This window comes from Trichomycterus rosablanca, chromosome 12 (genome assembly GCF_030014385.1).
Source record: "Trichomycterus rosablanca isolate fTriRos1 chromosome 12, fTriRos1.hap1, whole genome shotgun sequence".
In the NCBI taxonomy this organism is placed as follows: domain Eukaryota; kingdom Metazoa; phylum Chordata; class Actinopteri; order Siluriformes; family Trichomycteridae; genus Trichomycterus; species Trichomycterus rosablanca.
In genome coordinates, this window is record NC_085999.1 from 30,577,195 (window position 1) to 30,603,962 (window position 26,768).

The 26,768-nt window shown below is 39.6% G+C and overlaps 1 protein-coding gene across 1 annotated transcript; it reads right to left on the reverse strand.

Moving 5' to 3' along the window:
- Nucleotides 1-173: 173 nt before the first annotated feature.
- LOC134324109 (TBC1 domain family member 8) lies at nucleotides 174-25,700 on the reverse strand. Its single transcript, XM_063005765.1, has 20 exons — nucleotides 25,370-25,700; nucleotides 21,040-21,150; nucleotides 20,498-20,616; nucleotides 19,647-19,875; nucleotides 15,789-16,011; nucleotides 15,200-15,407; nucleotides 12,997-13,173; nucleotides 12,766-12,891; nucleotides 12,545-12,671; nucleotides 10,905-11,113; nucleotides 9,883-10,000; nucleotides 8,862-9,147; nucleotides 8,129-8,234; nucleotides 5,763-5,861; nucleotides 5,290-5,358; nucleotides 4,422-4,638; nucleotides 3,541-3,606; nucleotides 2,773-2,859; nucleotides 2,269-2,369; nucleotides 174-2,063 (listed from the first exon to the last, which is right to left on the reverse strand). The coding sequence occupies exons 1-20, from the start codon at nucleotides 25,494-25,496 to the stop codon at nucleotides 1,689-1,691; spliced, it is 3,180 nt and encodes a 1,059-aa protein (XP_062861835.1). The 5' UTR covers nucleotides 25,497-25,700; the 3' UTR covers nucleotides 174-1,688.
- Nucleotides 25,701-26,768: the final 1,068 nt, after the last annotated feature.

Genomic DNA, 26,768 nt, shown 5'->3' on the forward strand with positions numbered 1-26,768 from the left:
TTTTATTTCTTCTCACAGCACTGTATGCATAAACACTGATTTAAAATGCATTATCATGTGGGCTTTAAAAAATAACAGCGATGTAAAGAAAATGAACAAAAGGTTTAAAAAACATTGAGTTACACATATAAAATCTGATGCATAAAAAACTCAAAGTAGAAAGAAGTGTTAAACATTTTGAAAAGTGCAGACATTTTTCATTCTTGGCAACATAACACAAATAATTGAAACAAGGTAATGCTACAGCAAAGAACATAAAAGATTGTAGCTTGGTGTTAACAAAAGACTTCATTTTAAATGTTGAACACTAAAATTCTCACAGTAAATAAAAGTAAAATTACTTTCTCACAGTCAAAATAACACCATTAGCATTGAAGTGGTGTTCATTGATTAAGGCACTTTGATTTAGCTAATCCGTTCATGAATACACAATAAGGATTGTCACCTTCTCAAACTCTGATTAAATGAAATCATTGTATATGAGCTGCGATATACCAGGGATGGTATTGTTTAATGGCTGCTACATCTGAAAGTTGACAGTTCTTCTCTGTGGGTTCTGTGGTTTGTTTTCCTAAAGGAAGTCCAGCTTCCCTTAAATGGTCCAAAACCGACAGGTAGTACAGACCCGTTAGGATCCAGTATTAAGGCTCTTCAAAGGGACTGCTTTCGGTCAGCTCAACTACTACTCGCACAAGTCCAAAAGCAAGCTAAATTAATTAAAATTTGAGCATATTAAAATTATACATCAATGCTTTGGTGGGGCCTGCAAGAGCAGCTTTTGGCCACTGTTTAGCCTGTTGCACCTCAACTAATGACTGTTAGGAAACACCTGCCTTCAATCTTAAAAAATCAAGTAGGCAGATCTAGATCTTAGCTGACACCAGTAAAGCCCCATCTGATAATCTGCAGGACTGTTTCTGATAGAAATATTAAAAGTTTATCTTGATCTCATTCGCTGGTCTTTTAAAGTTATCTTAGAAGCATGGACTGAAGATCTTAAATTATCAGCTGATCGAAGACTGACCATACACCAGACAGCGCTGGTATAAATCTTCATGTAGTTCTTGGTTTAATAGGATTTTTAAAGATTCTATTATGTACTTTACCCTTTTCCTCGCAATCTTTAGTTGTATATTTCCTTCACTGAACGAGGAGGTCTGTATCTAACATGCCTCCTATGACGTATGTGTATATAGTAGCTTACCACTTCTCTACGCCTGCATGAAACAGGTTCACACAAAGATCATTTTAATATACAGAAAGTCCCTCTCTGATCTTCATTATTCCCTGCAAATCTAGCTTTAAACAGCTCAGGCACAGCCAATCATGTCATAAGATTCAGACTTAAAGAGATCGCGATCTCAGCAGTGGTGGGTGCACCTTTTTATATGGATGTTTACCAAGATCCACAAACTTTGTGCATGGCTTTGTCAGTCCAGGAGCTATTTTACACTGGCAACAGCCTAAAACTTGTGGAAGTCTAGAAGTTAAGAGATGCAGGATCAAGAAATGCAACGCTGTTAGTCAAGGATGTTATTAGACCAACTAAAGTTACGAGAATTTTGCATAGTCCAAGATGTGATCTTTCAAGACTTGATACATTTTCTTGTGTCCCCAGAACACAAAAACCCTTGCGTCTTTAAATTGCACGTTTGTCTTACAGCTCGTTTTGTAGGAAGCCCTGGAACCTACCCTAAGCTCATCTCATGCTGGATCATCAGCAGACCTGAGCGTTGCTGGTACTGCTTCTCTTTTGCAGATGCAATCTTCATGCTGAGATCCTCTGATGTCTCGAGGAAGTTAACCAGCACTTGCTCAGTTAGCAGTGAGGCCAGTATCTGCTCAAAACTCACCGTCCAAGAACCTTCAGCCTCTGAGACATTTTCCATAGATGAACCAGAGGTTGCCTGGTCAGATTTTATTTGCTCTGCTGCCTTGTGCCCAGCCTCACCGATCTGCAGCACTAGACTGGTGACCATTGCGATGGCCTGGAAGAGTTCGTTTTCACCAGGGTGGCCGTAAAACATGCTGCACAGTGTCTTGCAAAACTGGACAAACTCCCGCTGTTGGGAAAAAAAGCAGATGTCAATCTTTTCATGTCCATGGGTCAAATGTCATGGCTTTTTCTTAAATAAACATTTAGATCTAAATAAAGAGATTCAGGTATTTTGGTTCCTATAATGGTCATCTCCTGAACTATGGCCTCCAATTCTTACCTAATTTGGCCCATAATGAGATCTCTGTGCCTAGTTGGTGTTTCAAACTCACCTGTTTCATTGGAGGAAGGGGTTTCTCCAGACCTTTGTCTTTCTCTTTGGCTAAATCCTTAAGCATCTGTTTCAGCTGCTCCTCATAGCTTTTTCTCTCCCCTGAACGCAAAACGAGGGTGGTGCAATTTCAGTTTTAGAAGAAAATACAGGTGTTTATGTGGACCATAGAGGTGGAAACATATGAACCCCGTCTCTATTAGAATGAGTGAGATTAAGGTTCTCTATGTAACCTAATCTAGGTAAATCATGGTGAATTATGATTAATTTGTACTTGCTGAACCAACTCATCTGAATGAAAGGTAAATTCCACCAGTTCTATTTAGCATGTCAATATGTGTATAATGGGATATTAATAGGAAATGTGTGATTAGATGCATGCTAGTGAATGCTGCAAGTGAATGATGGGAAGTCGTCTTTAAGTGTGAAAAAGACTACTGTATACAGTATCAGAATTTTAAGATTATGAATTTTAAGAAATGTAATATAATGTAGACTCTGGTACCATTTGGCAGGTTCACATAAAGAGGTCTGGTAGTAGAAAGGATGGGGCTTTTCACAGGAGAGGGATTATCTTCATTCTCAGTCAGTGCTAAACAAAACAAAAACATCAAGCATTTAAGTTTATTTGGCAGATTTCCAGCTAAGAAAGGACATAATCCAAGCAACTGAGGTTTAGAAGGCTTAAGAGCGGTGAGGTATAAACCCCTTTACCTCCAAATACTAGTGCAGTACCTTAAAAACTAAGCTACCATTGCACTATACAAACAATACAAGGCTTGTTCAAAATTTGCAGCACCAGAACACACTGGTGAGTAGACTTAATTTGAATGAATTGTTTTCTGTTGCTTTGCTGCTGGATATTTGTGGTGGTATCGTGGTGGTTCTGTCTGGTGCCAGGATCACACCCTGGGTAGAGCGCCAATCCACACTTACACCTGGGGGCAAGTTAGAGCAGCCGATTCACCTGGATGGAAATCAGAGTACCCACAGTACTAAAGTACTCATAAAACTGACCAAATTCTGTGTAAACAAAGGAATGACTAAATTCCAGGAACTAGAAGAGAGGGTCGAACCCAGGAACCCAGAAACCACGTTGCTCTGCAGCACCCAATAACTATAACGTTGAAAATTTTAACATTTCCAATTACTAAGTTATCTATTTACTGATAAAGAAAAGTATTTTAAACAAACTCTTTTCAAACTGCATTTGTTAAACTTGTTTTACAAGAATTGTGTCAGGATTGTGAGTCAGCAATATAATTATACCTACCAGGTGGAATGTGAAGACGATAAAGCAGTCTGATCCTTTCGTTCAAATCTTCACAGTACAGCGTGTCTACAGAGAAAATTAATGCAATTATTATAATTCAGATTTTATTGTTAAGCTTTTCTAGGTGTCTTTTATGGCTGTATAGAAAATGACTGCAGTCTTACGATCGGATTCCACTAATAGTCCATACTGAAGTTCTGTTAGCTGCCGACTTCCAAAAATCAGTTACTTGGCAAAACTGGACCTTAGAAATCTATCTTAATATGTTTTAAACATATGCTTGTTTGCAAACCTCCTTGCAATATGTTGGCAAAGTTTTGGGCAATAAAAAAAAAAAAAACACAGTTTGTACAAGGTAACCGACAGTTCTATCCAAGTGTGCCAAAGCTATCTCATCTAAAATAGTAATATCAATAAATATGCAATTAAGTGTTTTGACTTTCTATTTAAATTAACCCTCTGTGTATATAGATATTTCAATGAAACACACAGCAGGAATAATAATGAATCAGACACACCTGACAAGAATGAGAAGGACAACTGGCAATAAAACATGCCATCAATCTTAAAGCTGCTAGTAAGCAAGCTTAAAAAATAAGAGGATACAATACTGAAGTTTGGGATTTTTCTGTTTATTTAGCAGGAGGAAAAACATAAAACCCAGAAGAAACATTTGTAGGCATGAGAAAATCATACCAAACTAGTTCCTGGCTTGAAGAAAGGAACACACCTAGGTCCCTGGAGCAATACTAAATGCTGTCCAACCATTTCACCCAATTTCAAATTTGCCATTAGTATTTCTGATTCACTACCAAAAACATGAATAAGCACAGTTCACTGTACTGTAATCTCTAAACCTATTATAGGAGACAAGTACACACCGATCCACTGGGCAAACTGGCTAAATGTGATGCGGTTTTGCCCGTCTTGGTCCAGCAGGTTGAACGTTCTTTGTGCCATTGTATCTGCATGTGATCCACACTGCCAGGGCATTAACAACTGGTACAGACTCTTAAACTGGGCTCGATCCACTTGGTATTTTACAGTGGGGGCAGAACACGCTTCATCTCCCCAGTACAGGTTAACGAAATGCTCTGTCTGAAACACACACAGAAACGCAGAGGCCACTCATTATGAGGATAGTGAGTTCTTAAATTGAGACTCAGTAATTACAACAACATCTTTAATTTGGAAGTGTGCTGTACAGTGGATTCAGAAAGTATTCAGACCCCTTGAACTCCTGTGCAATTTGTGACAACAAATTTTGTTTCAGCACAAAATGACCCAAAGCATACTGTCAAAACAATGCTGGGGTGACAATATTGGGAGAAATCTCTGAATGTCCTTAAGTGACCCAGACAAAACCCAATGCAAATACCTATTGATTTGTAGAGACACCTGAAGATAGAAGTTCATAAACACACATAATCCAATCTAATGGTGCTTGAGAGGCCATGAAGAATAAGATAAACTGGCCAAATCCAGATGTACAAAGCTTGTAGGGACATATCCAAGAAGACATCATTGTGATTGCAGCCAAAGGAAATTCTACAACATATTGAATAAAGGATCTGAATACTTTTGCTGCACCATTTAGTGTAAACTCTAGATACTGTTGGTTTCTATCAAACACAGACAAGCCTATCTGGCACCATATAAAGTAACATGACATTTGATAACGATGCATGAATCACTTGGTATTAAGATGTTCCTAATAAAGAAGAACACACGCTTGCAAAAAATACAAACCTTAAAAAGGTCATAAAGATCTGACAGAATCTCCTGGGAGAGAGAAACGTTGGCTGATAAGAGCCGAAGCTACAAAGAAAAAACAACAAACATTAGATTGCAAAAACAACTTCGTAATTGGTTTTCATTATATTAAACTATGACAATTTATATCTACCAAGCACTTATTTAAAAGATGATTAAGGAGGTATGTACAAAATAAGGTCCAGTTTAAAATGAAATCTCAAATTTGCATTTAACTGCTTTTGCTTTGTTCACCATCAATGCATAAAACATTCTTTCTTTTTTCTTCCAATTTAGTTCTTTCCAATTCCTGATTGCATCTACGTTTCTGCTTCCACCACATCGCCCAATTTGTGTTTTGGAATGACCAGGTCAAAATTCAGCCAGTCAAGTAAAGCCAACTGAGTTGCTGTTCCATGATCTTTGGAAAATGGTCTAGTTTTTCTTATCTAGCTAAACTGCTAGCTTACAGCGTTTTCTTTGTTGGTGTCCTCATGGGACTGAAGAACTTGAATTCTGTGCCTGGATCTCATCTTCTCCAGCTGCTTCACTGTCAGATCTCCAAATTTCTACACACACACACACACACACACACACACACACAGTCAACATATGCAGCTACTACATTAACAAACCACATTTTCAGAAATGTCAGGGCATCTACTAAAATGCTATAAAACAAGAATTTGTGATTTGTTAACTCTCTTAAACTCTTGTTTTACTGACAAAAGGTATGAAGAAATCAATGTTCTACCTTACCAGCTTGACTGTATTTAGTAAATATAATCAAATTCTGAATTTAATTCCTGCAGTGCAGTCAAAAAACGTCAGAAGTGAAATTTTACAGAATGTTCAAGTTACAGCATTTTGAAACGTGTAGCATTTTGAATGAGTAGGTGAAGGATTTAGGATCGGGTGTAAAAGGGAGGATTCATCATAGACTCAGTCTTTGCATGGTAAGATGCTTTGTGTCAAACTACGTAAGAGAATTGTCAATCAGTTCCAAAAAAGCTAAACAATTTAAGACTTTTACCATATAACATACAGTGTATCACAAAAGTGAGTACACCCCTCACATTTCTGCAAATATTTCATTATATCTTTTCATGGGACAACACTATAGACATGAATCTTGGATATAACTTAGAGTAGTCAGTGTACAACTTGTATAGCAGTGTAGATTTACTGTCTTCTGAAAATAACTCAACACACAGCCATTAATGTCTAAATGGCTGGCAACATAAGTGAGTACACCCCACAGTGAACATGTCCAAATTGTGCCCAAAGTGTCAATATTTTGTGTGACCACCATTATTATCCAGCACTGCCTTAACCCTCCTGGGCATGGAATTCACCAGAGCTGCACAGGTTGCTACTGGAATCCTCTTCCACTCCTCCATGATGACATCACGGAGCTGGTGGATGTTAGACACCTTGAACTCCTCCACCTTCCACTTTAGGATGCGCCACAGGTGCTCAATTGGGTTTAGTCCATCACCTTTACCTTCAGCTTCCTCAGCAAGGCAGTTGTCATCTTGGAGGTTGTGTTTGGGGTCGTTATCCTGTTGGAAAACTGCCATGAGGCCCAGTTTTCGAAGTGAGGGGATCATGCTCTGTTTCAGAATATCACAGTACATGTTGGAATTCATGTTTCCCTCAATGAACTGCAGCTCCCCAGTGCCAGCAACACTCATGCAGCCCAAGACCATGATGCTACCACCACCATGCTTGACTGTAGGCAAGATACAGTTGTCTTGGTACTTCCCACCAGGGCGCCACCACACATGCTGGACACCATCTGAGCCAAACAAGTTTATCTTGGTCTCGTCAGACCACAGGGCATTCCAGTAATCCATGTTCTTGGACTGCTTGTCTTCAGCAAACTGTTTGCGGGCTTTCTTGTGCGTCAGCTTCCTTCTGGGATGACGACCATGCAGACCGAGTTGATGCAGTGTGCGGCGTATGGTCTGAGCACTGACAGGCTGACCTCCCACGTCTTCAACCTCTGCAGCAATGCTGGCAGCACTCATGTGTCTATTTTTTAAAGCCAACCTCTGGATATGACGCCGAACACGTGGACTCAACTTCTTTGGTCGACCCTGGCGAAGCCTGTTCCGAGTGGAACCTGTCCTGGAAAACCACTGTATGACCTTGGCCACCATGCTGTAGCTCAGTTTCAGGGTGTTAGCAATCTTCTTATAGCCCAGGCCATCTTTGTGGAGAGCAACAATTCTATTTCTCACATCCTCAGAGAGTTCTTTGCCATGAGGTGCCATGTTGAATATCCAGTGGCCAGTATGAGAGAATTGTACCCAAAACACCAAATTTAACAGCCCTGCTCCCCATTTACACCTGGGACCTTGACACATGACACCAGGGAGGGACAATGACACATTTGGGCACAATTTGGACATGTTCACTGTGGGGTGTACTCACTTATGTTGCCAGCTATTTAGTTATTAATGGCTGTGTGTTGAGTTATTTTCAGAAGACAGTAAATCTACACTGCTATACAAGCTGTACACTGACTACTCTAAGTTATATCCAAGTTTCATGTCTATAGTGTTGTCCCATGAAAAGATATAATGAAATATTTGCAGAAATGTGAGGGGTGTACTCACTTTTGTGATACACTGTACATAATATTGTTAAACGATTAACTATTACTTGAAATGCTATTAGGCAAAGACACTTATTATGCCAGACATCAACTCTGTGCGTATATGGTACAGATGGACCAAAAGACAGTGTAAAACTGTACTGTGGTCAGTCCACACCTGATAATAAAAATAATACTAATAATAATGATAATTTGTGTAAAATGAGGCACACTTACCTCATATGCATCGTTAATTAAAGTGCTGATGTGAGTGTGTCCCGCAGGCCCCGTCTCCTCAGTACAACCACACATTTCATCATCGTCTCTGACCTGCTCAAGGAAACTGAACACACACACACACACACACTGAATAAAACAAACCTACTAAATGCATTCATTTAATTATTAGTGTGTCTTTAGTATCTGCTTCATAATAAGCAGTGTTAAAGCTGGTCATAGCATGGTTTTTAAGTGTTTTATTAATGTTTCGACTTTGGCATTATGGGTGATTAAAGGTAGGTTGATGGGTAAATTTGACAATTAAATCAAATGCATGAACTAACTAAAGAACTCGGGTAATTTGGGCAATATGGAATTTTCATGTGTGTATTCTGCATTTGTTTGGTCATGTGATCAGCAGCAAACTACTGTCTTAAACTTAAGGTTGATATAATGCTTGCTTGACTATGGAAAGTGTCACTTGCGTTTCAGCAGACCTTTTTGGTGGACAAATTATAGCAACAATTTAGGTTTTCTTCAGGACCTTGGCAAAGAGAACACTGTTCTTGGTACTTTTTAATAAGTGCTGTCAAACTACCTTTACTTATGTGTGCACAGGGAAGTCAGCAGCTATAGACCACGACTCAGAACCATGCCATAACGTTCACTTACTGTACATAAGCTTTTATAAATTCTGATACATTTTTATAAGAGTAACTTTGCCAAAACAAACTAGTCTGTGTGTGTGTACCTAGTAAGAGTCATCAAAGCTTGACCATCATCAGTGCTGGCGCAAATTTCATCAACGTTAGCATCAAGCACAGCAAGTCCGAGCTGAAAAATGACTTTAACACCGTGGAAGAAGAAACAATCGAGGATGCGCAGGCCGCTACAGAATGGTACCACACTGAGGAACAGAGCCAGGAACCAGGAGAGCGAGAGCGAGGAGAGGGACGAAAGATCTGGAACACGTTCGGCTAGGTGTGGCAATCGCTCACGAATTAGCTCCTCAAACACAGAGCGGTCCACCTGAGCACCTGAAAGAGAGAGATAGAGAGAGATAGAGAGAGAGAGAGAGAGAGAGAGAAAATAATGTTCCTTCTGTCATTACATTTACACTTGTTTCATTTAAAATAAACAATAATAATAAAAAAAATAATAATCAAGGCAACACAGACACCCACTCAGCCACAACTAAGAGCAATTTAGAGAAGCTAATCCAACTTCAAGTAACAGCAACTTTCTTTTTATTACTGCTTTTTTATTTAATAATTAATATACTAATATTAAACCATAAAAGTCAATATGGAAAGTACACTAACACTTAAGGTGGGAGAGAATCAGGTGATAGTCTGTGGCTCTTCTGGGCCAACACAGGGAAGCTGCCTTCAGTCGCCAGAGCCGCAAATGCTACGAACTCAGCAAATATCCCACGATTAGTGCAGTTGCCTCAACCAGACAGCAGAGGCTGCAACTGCACACCAACAATAAAACACAGTCTCTCTCGGGTACATCCAATTTTTCCTGTTTGGGAACCCCGCCAGGTCAAAACATCACCTTGGATTTGAACTGGAGAGCTCGAGATCTCACATTTGGGCTAGTGCATTACACTGCTGCGCCAACTGAGCTCCTGATTCTGGATTTATACCACAGATTTCCTTTACTTCATATTTTGTAAAACACTGCACACTTGCTATGTTTTGCTTCTAGACCTGTGACTGTTTTAGAAAACTATAAGCTCATGCCACTCGCACGCCCACACACATACTCACCAATGACTCTGAGGTTGAAATAATCAGGCAGCATTCTTTCACACACTGTTACCAGCAACCAAAAAGCTTCTTCTTCTCGAGTGTAGAGCAGCAACACTGATGCTAGGATGTTCATAGACTGTACACACACATGCATGACACACAACATGAAAAAGTTTAGAGTTTGTGTAAGAAGTAGCAAAGTGCACATAATTGCTGTGTGTCAGTCATGTGGGTGGCTGTGCCCTCAGTGACAAAAAGTAAGTGACCATAAGCTTGTTGGACATCCCATTCCAAAACCATGAGGAACAGAGCCACCGTGGTGTCTGAGCCAGGACATCACCAGCAGGCCCTTCACTTTCTGTACACTATCTTTTCTGTGGATAAACAAAGCACTCGTGCCTATCCATCCTTCTTCTCTTGCTTTCATGTCCACTTCCGATGCTTGCATGCCCACTAGCGGTGCTTTCATCAGATAATATAAGTCACATAAGTTTGCATGGGCACTTTGCCTGGCCTGTTACTACGTAGTCCCATTCACAGAAGGGTTTGATGCACTGTGTGTTAAAGACACATTCACCTCATCATCAGGATTAAAACGAAACACAGTTTGAGCCAAAGTAGATCTTCTGTTGGTCCAAACCAGATGTCATAGCCTTTATGTTGTATAGCATTAATGACTTTCAGTCACCCAAGAACCTGTCTGCAGGTCGTGGTTTGTCCTTTTTTGGACCACTCTTTGTGGGTACTGAACAATGGCTGCCTGCCAGTCATCTGGTCAGAACAATCTGGCTCTTATTGCTGATCATATCTGCTGCATTCAACACATGAACCACCAGGAGCAACCACCCACCCAACAATTAATATTTCCCTGACTGTGACGTCCACAGTTTTTATAACACAAACATTTGGGAGGTGGTTTTAATGTTTTGGCTCATCAGTGTATGAACTGGAATTGTATTAAATAACAAATATCCACTGTCTACCTGACAGAAGCCAATATACAGTATATTGGATTGTGGTGTGTGCAAATGAGTGTGTACCTGGCAGTAGCCAATACCCGGGTTGCGGAGGGCGTAGGCATTCAGGACACGCCGCAGTGCAGAAATACCCGTTTCGCTCTGGAATGCCGCATGTTCGGGTAGCGAGCGCCGAAGGTCCCTCTCGATCTCATCACTTGTGTGCTCGTTTGTTCTTCTTTCCAGCAGATTGGAGTAATAATGAGGGTGAGTGTTCAAAGATGAGTAAGTGTCTAAAACACACACACACACACACACACACACGCAACAAGGTTGCATTATGAAATTTGTCTTCATGCAATGGCATTTAATCTCTACCCATAATGTTTTATTAATTGTCTGATATCTCTGGTTCAGAAAACGACTCTATGTATGTCTCCCTGTATCTTTTTCATCATCCATTCTCTTTCCACTGGCCACTGTCACCCTCTCATTTTAATTTTTCTTTGCAAATAAAAACCCTGATATGTAAAATCGAAAATCGAAAATAAATTAAATTCCAACCCTGAGGGAACAATTTTGAGAGAAAACAGATAAAGAACTGCACAGATCCCTCACCTTAACCCTACTGAATGCTATTAAGATAAAATGGCACGTCGACTGTGAGCCAGTGCTTTGCTTGGCCGAGCTCATTAATGATATTTTTACTAAATGTGCAGGATCCTTAGCTGTGCTATCGACCTGGCCGGGCATCTAACAGACACAACTGGTTGGGTTACGCTTTGATGCTGCAAATGCGGCCCCTGCTGACTGCCTGAAATGCCTGCATGAGGGGTGGGTGATGATGCAGAGAGTGTATCATGACTTTATATGAGATATGGCTCTCTGTGGGAGGGTAAAAAGAAATATCTAGTGACTGAAGGCATGTTGGAGGGTTGGTGTGCTACACTGCTGCCTCCTTTGTCAGGGTTCGAGTGTCCATATATTCATATATGTTTCTCTTTTCATCCATAGTTCTATTCCCACTTAATTTTTAATACTCTTCTCTGTTTTTGTCTTCTCATTTGTTGGACTGTTTGTTTAACTCTTACTTTTAACATCATGTTTTAAACACTTTGGTTACATTCATGACAAGACAGGCGGTTACACAAGATTCATCAGTTTAAGTTTAATGTCAAACACAGTCATGGACAATTTTGTATCTCCAGTTCACCTCACTTGCACGTCTTTGGACTGTGGGAGGAAACCAGAGATCCAGGAGAAAACCCACATTGACACAGGGAGAACATGCAAACTCCGCACAGAAAGGACCTGGACCTTTCCACCTGGAATCCACCTTGGAATCAAACCCAGGACCTTCTTGCTATAAGGCGACAGTGCTACCCACCGAGCCACCCTCTTCTCATCCATTTCTTAGCCTCCATGTGTCCCTTGCATCATTCATCCATTCATATGTCTTTTTCTCATTTATCTGTCTATTCCCATGCCTTCCCTCGTCCATCTCTACTCCCATGTCTAATTTCATGTCTTCCCTCGTCCATCTCGATATGTGTGTCTATTCTGAGGTCTTTCCATGTCATCTCTATTCACGTCTATTCTCATGTCTTTCTCTTCGCATTAGTCTCCCTATTAACATCTTTCTGTCTCTCTCCATCTGTTATTCATACATGACTCTCTCTTATTACCTGTCTATTCTCAAATCACCGTCTTTTTTCTCGTGTTACCTGAAAAGGTAAGCCACATCTCTCCACGTAAAGATTTTGGGATTCCAGCAGCCACCAGCTTTCTAGTTGCCTCAGTGCGGAACATATGTACACCACGACCAAACTCTTCAAAGTGCTCATCCCACAGCTACACACACAGAAATTATTATGAGCATATTCTGTTTCTTAAAAACACATTGTACTGTTTAAGTATGAAACTAATGTCGACGCCTAATACTCACGCGCCTGTGCTCAGAAGATTCTGATTGGCTGGTCTGGAATGTGGTGATCAGCGCTTCCTCGAGAACTATGGGCTGGAGTGTGTCCTCTGTATCATAGCAGAAGGTGTAATATGGAGAGGGGGAAATCTACACACATAACAAATACACTTCATTTAATCCTGTTATTGGTGAGATAAAACAACTAGAAAATCATCTCTGTGGGACTTGCATTATTCAGTGGTTAAACCATACCAGGGTTTTTTTCTGCTGACTTTGCCAGTGCAGGACACGTAGGCGGGAATTCAGACTGTCCACAAGCTGATCGCGATGTGTCACTTCAATCAGCTGGAACGCTCGTTTTGAGCGCACGCTGATGATGACTGGGTTTGGGAGTGCGCCTGTGCTTTCTGCTTTCTCAATGGACTGCACCTAATACCAAACAATAACAACCATTAAAGCCAGTTTGGTTATGCTGTTTTTGCACCTTAGAGCAAAATACAAATGATGAATTGATGGATTAAAAAGTCAGATTAGAAAATCAGATTAGCAGATTTAAAAAAAAGTGTAACAAATATCAAGGCTGCATTGCTACTCAGAAGGGACATTGTGACCTAGCAGTTAGGATACTGGACTAGTAATCAGAAGGCTGCTGGTTTAAGCCCCACCACTGCCAGGTTGCTGCTGTTGGGCCCGTGAGCAAGGCCCTTAACCCTCAATTGCTTAGACTGTGTACTGTCACAGTACTGTAAGTCACTTTGGATAAAAGCGTCTGCTAAATGTCAAAAATGTAAATGTAAGATTGTTTAATAATAATAATAAATATAGCCACAAGTAGCTATTTTCCAATGTGTCCCAATATTTCAGTATGGAACCATTCCAGAACGATGATAGAACACAGAATTTCATAGTAATCAGACCATCTTGGTTTGTTTGACATTATCTTGTATGTTATAGCACCACTTAGCACTGCACCTACACCATATTTTTGCCATGAACTTATGAACCTTATATGTTATGTGCTTCTGAAGTTTGATGACAATCAGTGAAATGCTATCTGAGTCAGAGCAGTACATGTGTGCTTTATGCTGGCTTGCTACACCCATAATTTAGATCGTCATCCGGTAATGTGACTATAGAAATTCTATTGTTTTCGATGATTATTAAAAGTTCAAGTTCTCAGTGTTTCTTTGATACCACAATTGTGTATGAGCGGTGAAAATCCAGAGACTTGTTTGTGCTTGAAAATCTGTGTGATTTCACCTAATATGCAAATTAGCTCTAAATCGAAGTGGGCAGGGCTATATGGGCTTCTTCCTGAGGCTTTTTTTGTAGGGCATAAGAAAAAAAATCAGGGGATAAAGAATTTTGTCTCTATGCCATACTGACTACTTGCATACTGAACAGTATGCGAAAGCAGTACGCAAGAGCGGGTAGTGTGTCCGAATACGTAGTATTCATTAAACAGTACGTGAAAAGTACCCGGATGATCTACTGCATGGGCAGTTATTGTTGAGTATGCAAACACAGCACACTGCAGTCCGACAATCTATCCCATAACTCAACTGGAGCCGATAGATGGCACAAAGCGGAGAGTCGGCTGTTTACAAGTGTAAGTAAAATAAAAAATAAAAATTTTTTATAATTGCGTACAACCCTGAATGACGTTATCAGTAGCTTTGTGGAGAACGACAGAATGAATTTTGTCTGATTTTAAAATTGTTATAACTGTGGCAATGTGACATCATGCATCATGTGACACACTTGCGTACTGACAGAGCTTACTGCTTTACCGGCCGAACGGCACGAACTGCCTCGAATTTAGTATGTACTGTTTAAGTGTGCGACTTCGGACGCAGCCCGAGTTTCATGTCTGTATGACTTTTGGTTTGGTCTTTTATCACAGAAAAATAATAATGAGATAAAGAAGATGATGAAATCCTAACAAAAACAACCTTTGGTGCTTTGACCAGTACCAGTATGATATACTATTTATTCTAGCAGCATGTGGTTTGAGGTGTTGATTCTGCTTCCATCTGCGTACATGCTGTTTCACAAGCTGATCTTATCAGATAAGCAGCAAAGTTGAAGTTTCGCCTACACCTTTTCACACATCTTCATTTACATCATTTAGTAGATGCTTTAATCCAAAGCAACTTACAGTACTGTGACAGTGTATTGTCTAAGCAATTGTGGGTTAAGGGCCTTGATCCAGGGCCCAACAGGGGCAACCTGGCAGTGGTGGGGCTTGAACCAACGACCTTTCGATTACTAGTCCAGTATCGTAACCGCTAGACTACAACTGGCCTTACCAGGAGCAATACAGTGGGTGTAGGTGCTCCTGGTAAGGCTGGAAGCTGGTTGCTAGGGTACATCACATGGTTGCTAAGGTGTTGAAAGCTGGATGTTAGGGTGTTTATAAGTGACTTTTCTGAGCTGCTTTGAATATCGTCCATACCTCTGCAAGTGGTATAAGAAGGATGCACTGTCCCTCATGAAGGCTGTTGAATGCTATGTAGTTTTCAATAACATAGAGATTTCCTGCTGTGTGACACCGGGCGTGAGGCGTCCATGCTGAGCATCGCATCACTTCCTGCAGTATCTCTGAACGTGGCAGGCCAAAGAGAGAGAGCACATACTGGCGCAGAGCCTGCTGCTCCAGTGCTCTGATACACAAATACATACATACACATTACTGTGTTAGAAAGAACAATAATGCACATACTGTAGACATGCACACATTTTAAGCACACATCAGCATACAATAGCATCACTGCTTTGTCACACATACAAAAACATGCACACCTTCTAATTCTATTTATTACAAAGTGTGAAACCACTGCTCACTTCTGTTTACTTTTTTCTCTTCCTCATACTTATCAAGTTCCTTTTAATAGAAGGAAGTGTTGAAAAAAAGTGAAGCAACATTGTGAAAGTTGATTCTGATCTGTAAATTCACATGCACTTTACATGTACGTGTGATTAGCATTAGCGAATTACACTAAAAAGTTAAGCCATGTAGGGAATTGATCAAAGTAAGTAACAACCTTTTGGTAATACTGGCATCTGGTTCTTTAGGGGCGTTATCAAACAGCCTTCGTAAGGCCATATCGGCTAGCTGAGTCAACACGGTCATCACTTCGTCTGCATCAAGAAACATAGAGAATTCTCGCTGTTTTTGGCGAGTTCGAACCCGGATCGCGTCGTTTATGAGGCCGAATGTTGCACGCTCCAGAGACGTGACGTCTGCCCACGGGATCAGTAGTTTCACTGTACATAAATAAATAAATAAACAATTTTAGGTTAAATTAAATGAAAATATTAATATAAATATTTTTCACAAGACAAATGAAAATAAACTAAAATAAAAGAACTTATATCTGTTATATAAATCTTTAGCTAGCATTACATTAATTCCTCTGTTGTTGATGCATTTCCCCCTTTGTTATTTGTTGTTTTGCAATTCCTGATTTGTCATTCACAATTCCTTGGCCGCTTGCACCACCCCCATCGAGACCGAGGGGAGTCACAGATCATCTTGCTCCCCCCGACACGCGTGCAGTTGCTGGTCTCAGCTGGTCTCACAGATTCACTCTGTCATTCAGTGAAGGATCCACTTCCCAAGCAGATGCCTCAAGCAGCCAGCAGAGACTACATTTGCAGCAGCAAAAATGAACCATAATTTGTGTGCCTTTTCCCCAAAGGTTAATGATGTGTTTTGCAGTACTTAGCTTTCCATTAGGTAGCACTTTAAATAGGTAGTATTTTAATGAATTTTGAATGTGCCTGCATCACAGCAAATGATGAAAATGTGTTAGTTCTGCATTACAACTATGAATAACAGAAATCAAACATGTATATTCTTTCACAGCTTGTCAAATGTCATGCCCAGTTTGAGTATATTGGCCAAGCTAATGACTAACAGCTGAGTGTAAAATTGGTGTGATCTGATAAGGGACCAGAATGATACAGTGGTCTAATGTGCTTGCACAACACCGCTAAGACCTCTAGCTCTTGTGTTGCAAATACTGAAAGCTGCCGGGAAGCTGCAAACTACAAATCAGGAATTGGAAACAACTAGAAATAAGGGAAAAATTTAAAAAGGAACCCCACTGACCTCCCTCCTTCTGGCAAAAACAATAGTGCATTTTAGATGCCCAGGCAGGTCAATAGCACAACTAAGCTTTAAACTCGAATGCTAGAGGTCTGAGCAATCTGGCGTTTCATTCCACCAGTTTTAGTCAAGATACTGAATGGAACAGATTAGCTCAGGTGATATTTTGAAACTGGACATGGCATTTTAATAAACACAATAAATATGAGTCAAACATGGTGCTGGTCAATAAGCTGTGAAAGAATCTATATGTCTATTCATAGGAGCGATACAGAACCCACACATTTTCTTCATTTGCTGTAATGCAGGCACATGCACAGTTATGATGCATTAAAAATGCTGCCTAATGAAGTGCTACCTAATAAAAAGCTGAATACTGTAAAATAAGATAAGATGAAATCATAAACCTCTGGGGGAAATGGTCCACAAATAACGGTCATCAGAAACTCAAAACTCACATAAATGCTTTCCAGACAATAAAGTAATAAGTAAATGTAATATACCAAAAAGTGCTTAAATAAATAATGGAGCATATTTAATGATCCAACCCTAGCCTTCTGATTATTATTGCTTTTATGGCTCATGGGGTTTCCTTGTAATTTTTTGCTATCCATCGAAACACATTTTGTACCACTTGAGCATACTGTTAAAAAGCAGTAAACAATAAACAGTCACAGACTAGCACTAAACTATGCATATTTTATATGTGTTTAATCATCACTGTGATTATAATCACTTAAATATGGCCTTTCCAGCACTGTTAGGAAGGATAATGTGTTCTAATAGGAGCACACTATGATACAGTGATTAAATATTTGAGATGAGAAATTAAGTTATTAAAATAGATTAGTCTGGAAAGAGTTAGAAAAGCATTTCTTTTAAAAGGATGGGTTAGAGGACTGATTTTCTAAGGCACAGGTCATGATAGATCTCACATAAAGCTAAAACAACATACCACAGCAAGTACATCATACCAACAGTCAAATATGGTGGTGGCAGAGTAATGGTGTCAGTCACTTTGCTGCTTTAGAGTCTGGGTGACTTGCAATAATGACAGTTTTTGATGGTTTGGGTACTAAGGATACTACAGGGTGGGCCATTTATATGGATACACCTAAATAAAATGGGAATGGTTGGTGATATTAACTTCCTGTTTGTGGCACATTAGTATATGGGAGGGGGGAAACTTTTCAAGATGGGTGGTGACCATGGTGGCCATTTTGAAGTCGGCCATTTTGGATCCAACTTTAGTTTTTTCAATGGGAAGAGGGTCATGTGACACATCAAACTTATTGAGAATTTCACAAGAAAAACAATGGTGTGCTTGGTTTTAACGTAACTTTATTCTTTCATGAGTTATTTACAAGCTTCTCTTTGTTTACAGCCATTGACATGTCGCAGAGGTTAACACGTGAGGAGCGGATAGAAATTGTGTTGATGTCTGGTGAACGCAGTACCCGGGTCATTGCAGCAGATTTCAATGCAAGACACCCTACGAGACCACCCATCTCCCATGCTACAGTTAGCAAACTGCTTGCCAAGTTTCGTGAAACTGGTTCAGTGTTGGATTTGCCAAAATGTGGACGCATGAAAACTGTCACTAATGAAGAAACATCAGTGGCTGTCCTAGCTTCATTCAGCAAGAGCCCACAGCGTAGCACTCGCCGCATGTCACTGGAGAGTGGCATCAGTCGAACATCCCTTCGGCGGATATTAGCTACTCACAAATGGCACCCTTACAAACTCCAGCTGCTGCAGCATCTCAATGAGGATGACCCAGATCGGCGCACTGAATTTGCAGAATGGGCAAAACAAAAATTGGAACAGGACCCTCAGTTTACACAGAACATTTTGTTCAGTGATGAGGCAAACTTTTATGTGAATGGTGAAGTTAACAAACAAAACCACCGCTATTGGTCTGACACTAACCCACATTGGATAGATCCCTCCAAGACTGTTGGAACACAAAAATTGATGGTATGGTGTGGTATATGGGGTACAAAGATAGTGGGGCCATTCTTCATCAATGAAAACTTCAAGGCCACTGGATATTTGAAATTGCTACATGATGATGTGTTTCCCTCTTTATGCACTGAAGCTGGCACGTTCCCTGAGTTTTTCCAGCAAGATGGTGCACCACCACATTATAGGTGTCAGGTCCGAGTTCACTGATATTCTTTGTTTTGTAAAACAATGCTACTATTTGCACTTCTGGTAGATGCTAGCTCTATCTACCAGTCTGTCCCTCTGTCTGCCTGTCTATTTATTTGGTTTGCTTTTCCACTTTACATGTTGAAGAGGACACAAATTTGGGCTGCAGGCAGTCCAGTCAAGCACAAGCACTCTTTGTCAACAAATCCATGCTGCTGTAGCATGGGCAGAATTAGGCTTTGCAATTTCCTGCTGAAATAACCATGGCCTTAATGACCCATGCTGCGGGTACTGATGCACCACTATACCATGCCAGATGTTAACTCTTGCACATTTCACTGATAATGGTCTGGATGGTATTTTTTCGTCTTGAGCAACTTTCGTCAACTCAACGTCATTTAACTCGACTAACCATCTTTCAGTCCATATGAGCTAAGCTTGGGACCATGGCAGCATTTCTGCATAGAACTGATAAATGGCTTTTTCTTTGGTTGCACTTTTTGATGCAGCGGTGGACGGTGTTAAGTAACGATGGTTTTCTAAAACCCATGCAGCTATATTTATTACAGTGATTATTATTATAACAGATAATTACAGACAGATTATTATAATGATTATTGGAATAAAAATATGCACTCACCCTCTTTTCCAAGCAGGAATGAGTAGAAAGCCAGGTGATTAGTGGAAAGGTAGAGCCAGCCCTGGCGTGGTACTCGTCCTTTCCAGCAGCAGCAGGAGTAATGAGCCACCAATTTCTCTCTTGATGGAAGGCCAAATCGCTGCTCGAATCGCACCATCGCCTCACGGAATCGTGTAGGGTCATCTTCCTGTGCCGCCTGGCCAACTAGCACTTCCTCTGCAATTAGGCCCTGTAAAACACAGAAAGATTGCAATTAAATACTACAGCTGGGTTTGCCAGTTCTGATTACCATGCATGGTTTTTTTGCTGAGCTACTAGGAGGTGCACTTGTCAGTGCGCTCAATGGAGGTCTCAAACCCAAATGAAAATAGGAGGGTTGCATCAAAAGTGGCATGCAGCAGGAAAACTGTGCCAAGTCTGCTGTGGCGACCACTAAAATATATATGGGAGAAGCTAAGAAAAAAGTGGTCTAAATAAATTAAAGCAAATGTATTTAATAAATTATATTTTTTAATATAAATGAATTTGATGCCTGCAACACTCTCAGAAAAGTTAGGATGGAGGAATGAAAAATAACTTTAAAAGAACTTTATGCATTTAAAAACATTACAATATGCTCCTTAAGGAATGGAGCAAACAGGGTTAAGGGGCATGTTGGAGGGCCCAACAGTGGCTGCATGGCAGAGCCAGGATTCGAACCCACAATCTTCAGATTGATAGTCCAAAGCTCTACCCACTAGGCTACCACTACAACATTAATTGCACCATCCTAAATTGAAACAGTGCTTCTGTGATAAGTGTGTATTTTTTAATGTGTGCATTTAAGATTGCAGTGATGATTATGAAAGCACCTTGACTTTGCCCTTCACAAAGATCGCTGCATCCTGTTTGTTCTCGAACACAGACATGTATGGCAACAAGTTCTGATCCAGCCATTTCCAGTGTTTCTGAACTTCTTCAGACATGGCTCCTACATGCAAAGACACCCAAACACAAACAAATAAGAAAATAAGGATTAATAACACTAAATTATTTTTGCAAATTTCTATATTTTACTTTAAATTCATTCTTTATTAGCTGAGGCAGCAAATGAACAAACAAAACACAGTATGTATTTTAGAGTAGCGAGATAATTTGTTAATACTGCCAGGTCACAGATACTCAGCCCCTACATAATACTGCTGATCTTAAAACCTGCTGCTAATATGTAGGACCTACTGTACAACATAATTAAACCATTGGTACCTAATAAAGATACTTTATCTGCTTCAGCTGTGATGAGTTACATAAACACCACCTAGAGATTCAGGTGTTTAAGGCCATGAAAGAAAGCCCAAAATTTCATCATGAGGCGTCAGGATGATCTGATGAAGGCAATAAAATAAAATCTCACCACTAGCAATGATCCAGCTGACCTGTGAACCCGGCACTTGCAGAAGGATTCGGAAGGGAGCAACTCGAGCAGTTGAGTCCAATACAGTATCCAATGCTCCCACCAACATACCTACAAACACACACACTGTTAATAAGGTTAACAAATTAAATATAATTTATATACTAAAATCAACAATGCTGCTGTACAAAACTACTAACATTAAATAAAAATTATTAGGATATTTCAATACCTTGCAGTGTAATATTTTAACCACTGTATGTGTACTAGATATTTATCATCCTTTGTGACAGTAATGTGCAGACGTTAGACATCGTGATGACAGTATAAAGAAAGGGAAGCACGACAGGCTTCCTTCCTATGAAAGGCACTTCAAAAATAACTATAATAATTTAATGATAGGTACAGCATGACTCACAGAATTATTTAAGCTATTCAATTGTATTCTTTCATATATTTATTTTTAGCAACAGCTTTATCCTGATAAGGGTTACTTTGGGTTGTGCTCTACCTGGCAACACCAGGCATAAGCCAGGAACACAGTCTGGACAGAGCAGCAACCCACTGCATTTTTTTCTTTTTAAGGGAGAGTCATTTAGAACATACTACAACCAACACAGCAAACTTATTAACGTTTAGTAACGACTTTGACTGGAGGCAAGAGTTGAACCTGAATTTTCCGGATGGTGATGTAGTGTGGCACCCACCTCCACCTCCAGCTACACCGCTGTGTTGCCTGTTTATTGAAATGTTTTTTCCAGAAATCACAGAAAATTTCAAAATACACTAAATATTGAAATTAGAAATTTACTGCATTTTGTGTGCATTTTATCTATAATGCAACATGGTACTTTGATTAAAATAAAAACATTATAATAAAGGCGTTGTATTTGCTAAAAGCACATTTGTTTTAATACACTATTATAAAGAATACCCAAACAAAACAAACAGAGAACATGCGAAACCCCAGAGGCCACATTCAAACCCAGATCTCTAAGCCTTGCTGAAGGTTCAAACCCAAATCTTGTGACCTAGACAGGCCTGTTTGTCCAGTATGTCATAAGATACATAGAACAATAAGTGTTTACGTGCAGTATAATCATTCATTTCATTTTCTATATGTTCAGATGTACTCTGATCAGTGTGATGCAAAGTAAAGCTATACTTGGACTTTAGCTTTCACTTTTCTATTGCATATCAATTTACGGCTTACCAATGCAGTCATTACAATCACAACACACTGTTTCTTGTGACATTGTGTACATTTTGAGCAAGTGGGGGTACCCCATTTCCCATTTATTTTCTATAAAAACAGATCAAAATCCTACACAATAGACTATGATAGTGCAAGTGCCACAAAAGGCTGAGAGAGCAAATACACGTGGCTTACTTCACCTTTATGCAAATAATGAGCGAACTTGGCAAGGCAGTTGGCAGACTATTAAACGTAAACATAGCAAATGTAAAGCAGCTCACAGTAAATTTATGACAATACACTCATACAAAGCGACAAGGAAACCGAAAGTCATTTATCCTCCAAAAATGTCCCTTTATAAATAACTACTTAGGATTTATAGTTACAAATCCTGTGATGAAACAGTGAACATGTTTAAAACATACACAAACTATGTAGTTTTAATGTAGTTTTGTAGTTTGTAGTTTTAATGTTGGATGTCCTACAGTCACAGTAAAACATTGCCAAATATAAGTCACTAAGGTCTGAGGTTGGAGCAGATCCCAGATGACTCTTCTGGGGAAAAGACATAAAGGAGATAAAAATAAAGGAGGAGGAAAAGAAAAACAGCTCAGTAAAACAATAGTAACAATAAAAGAAAACCATTTCTCTTTTCTCTGCTGTCTATTCTTAAACACTCCTCCTCACTATGGAAAAGTATCTGGACATGCTGGAATGCCTCACTGGAACAAAAGCCTACACTTTTCCTCTAAACCCTTGGCCATTAAAAATTCTCTACAAAAGGCAGCTTCAGTAAGTGTGGAAAGCAAACATTCACTGTAAGAAACATAGGAGTGGTTGGTCGGCAGCTATATAAAGCTTAATCTGATGAAGGTCACACACACTTGCGGCTATCTCAAACAAACACTAGCTTTTGCCACAACAGGTGTGTGTTCAGCTGCTGCACAAAACTGAAAGAGGAAGAAACAGGACGATGTAGAAACTCGTTCTCATGTGTTATAAATAACTGTAGCAACTTTCAGTTGCATAGTCAATTATAAACTTAACTAGTAAATGAGTAAAACGATCACATGGTACAGCTGATACTCTTCATGTTCTATAGCACTTATTGTTTTATTACTCGAATAAGCTTCTGGGAAATCCACAAAAATACAAAGATTTTATACCATAAAGACATAAGGTCGGGGAACGCTCTAAATTACTGAAGCTTACACAAAAACCTTTTTGTTTTAGTAATAGGTCAGCTGGCAACTGTACACTTTTTTTTTTAAATCCCTGGAAGCAAAACACTTCTGAGTGTCTTTTGTTCAGATTCAGAGCTGCATTCTTTATGTACATCACCTGCCTACAGGGGTCACATTAGATCTGATGCACATTTTATACCTCAATGTCTTAAACTATTGATTTTTATTTTATAGCACTGAAACACAGTTGTTAAAAAATATATTTTGCCAGTAAAAGAAAATGCAGCTGGCAAAAAAAACTAGACCCTGTTGTGTATTCATTGCGCGAGTCTTTTTTCAACATAAGGTTTGATGAAATTCTCCAAAATAACCACACACATTTTTAGGGGTGGTCCTAATGTTTTGTCTGAGTGTACGGGCATTAGTATAATTGTATATTATTTGTATATTATTTGTATATTTATAAATATTATTTGTATTTATTGATATTTATTTAGATCATTGTTGCTTACATTTTTTCTAACATAATATCAAATGCAGCATGATCTAGCAAGTGTGTGAAATCAGGAAAACCTTTTCTGACATTTTGAGCAAGCTTTAAAACGTAAAACAAACCAAACCAACCAGCTTCCAGATGAATTATAACCTCATGACTGTTTTACAACAAGAGGAATTCCCACTCCCTGATAGAGCCAATCATTTCTATGTAAACGCCCGGCCAAATCTAATTTATTAGTTATTTACAACTATTAACTTTATTATATTATTATATTACATTATTTATTATTATATTATTAACTTTTAAGAGCATACCAAAATACAAGTCCTTCATTGTGGACTCAAGATTAGGAATATTTTTCAATTTCATTTCACTCTTACTTTCACAAACTAATTCCAAATAGCCAGGGGCACAGGGGGAACGAGAACCACTTAAAAACACTGGCCACGTTCCATGTATACATTATGCCCAGAGCACCAGTCCACCACAGGCCAACACAATACAATAACACGTACACATTCATTCACTTGCTTGCTCACTTCCTAACACAGCAGCCAATCCACCTAATGCATGTTTTGAAAAGTGTTGCCCAAAGAAAACCCATATATTTATAGACAGAACATGCAAAACAAAATTATTTGTGTTCTCGCAAAACCTTTCCAAATTGAAATCATGCCAGATGATTTTTAAACCTATTATTTGTTTAATTAATCTGAATTTATGGTAATTATTTGTTGGCCATTTAAAATTTGACAGTGTTCATATTAAGAGGTGATTGTAAGATTATGTGATACCTGACATTAATTTATTAGATAATAAATTAGAGGACATAAAATTTGTCATCTTAATGAACCATGGACCAAAAAACTGAATGCATATTTACAGTTAGAAGCAGTTCAGAATTAGGCATGTGCAGGAGTGTATTCAATTATCAATTTTTATTCATATATCATAGTATGTGAATCTTTTTAGACATTTAAATGCCGAAACTGGCATTAAGGCTGTATAAGCTCACTGTTTAGAATTTGGGAATCCTATTAAATCTAATATATTTTTAGATGTTAAGATGCAAACTGCTGACAATTATTTTATTGTATGTAAATATCAAGGGGATGTTGTACAATATTACTGCATGTCTTGTATTTGTTAGGTTACAAAACTTTTCACAATAACAGGCAAATCAATATACTGTACAATATACTATAGCTTTTCTGTAAAAGTGCTGCATCACTAATTTTTCTTGCAGCACAAACAGAAACAGAAATGAAAGCCTGTGTGATCCAGATGATAACAGCAGTTCAACATCATCTTTAAAGTTTAAACAGATTATAATCTGATCTTTATTCCCATTCCAGTGCAGTCTTGGCTGTTTTTCCACTACTTTTGTGTTGTCATGTCAAACAAATGCACAGATTTCGATTTGATTTCTAGATTTACAGAATAAACACCTACCAGTGATTTTGCCCCCGGTATCTCCATGCCCCCTCCTCCGCTGCAGGAGAAAATAATCGTTAGACTTCTCTGTGATCCACAGGTTAAGCGCTGTTTTCAGAGAAACCTCGGCCGGATTCAGCCACATCTCTCCCACTTCAGCACGCCGAAACAACAGAGGAACCCAAATAGCTGCTCACACACTGATGCCGGAAGTAAATTACCAACAGTCAGTTCACTTTTGGACATTGTTTACCACCCACTTCTTCTAATGGTGTCCGCTTCCACAGTTTATTCCTAAATAAGTATTTTTTGAATAGTAAGTCAGACAGAACGTTAAATTAGCTGCCTTTTCACAGTCGCGACCGGCGAACACTACATATCCCATGAACACATGCGCTCTATTGACTGAGTGCGCGGATTGGACTGTGTCGTTGATTTTTCCCAGACGAACCGCGGTGCTCTATTGGAGGTGTAGTTCGCGACAATGCTTAACAAAAGGACCAAATGTTTGTTTACAAACACACACGCACGCACACACACACACACACACTTTTGTACAACTATAAACAAACAAGGCATATACAATATAAACACATATTAAAAGAAATGGTTGGTAGAGTGTTGCTAGTTGTTTTCTATAGTCTAACAGGTAGCTGAAAGGGTGTTGCTAGGTAATTGTTGCTGTATTCTAGAATGCTTAAGTGTTGACAGGCATTGCAGAGCTGTGAGAAAGCCTGAATGGACGAGTTACAAATTGGTGATTTTTTTCTTTAGACTAAGGAGAATCTGTTAGTAGCCAGTGATTAAATCCATTGCTGAGGGCAGCACGGTGGCTTAGTGGGTAGCACTGTCACCTCACAGCAGGAAGGTCCTGGGTTCGATCCCAAGGTGGGTTGGTCCGGGTTCTTTCTGTGCGGACTTTGCATGTTCTCCCCGTGTCAGCGCGGGTTTACTCCGGGTGCTCCGGTTTCCTCCCACAGTCCAAAAACATGCCACCAGGCTAATTGGAACACACTGAATTGTCCTATAGATACCTAGCCGCTAGATGCACAAACCAGTGCATTGTAGAGCCCGGATAAAATAGGGAGGGTCGTGTCAGGAAGGGCATCTGGCGTAAAAATTGTGCCAAATCAATGCAGATCATGATCCGCCGAGAGCCGACCCCGCAACCGAACGGGACAAAGGCCGAGGAAAAAGAAGAAGATTAAATCCATTGCTGAAAAAAAGCTGATCCATGAGTTTGTCAGAGTGAGTCAGAGGATTGAAGGGATCCAGAGCATCAGGTTCACCTCCATTTGAGTGCACACCCTCAGCAGACCTGCCCAGGCTCAGCTTCAGCACTTCATGAACAGGACCTTTGTAGCACTTTTAATACTGTACTTGGGTTCTTTCTTACTCTGACCAAGACCCTTCTTGC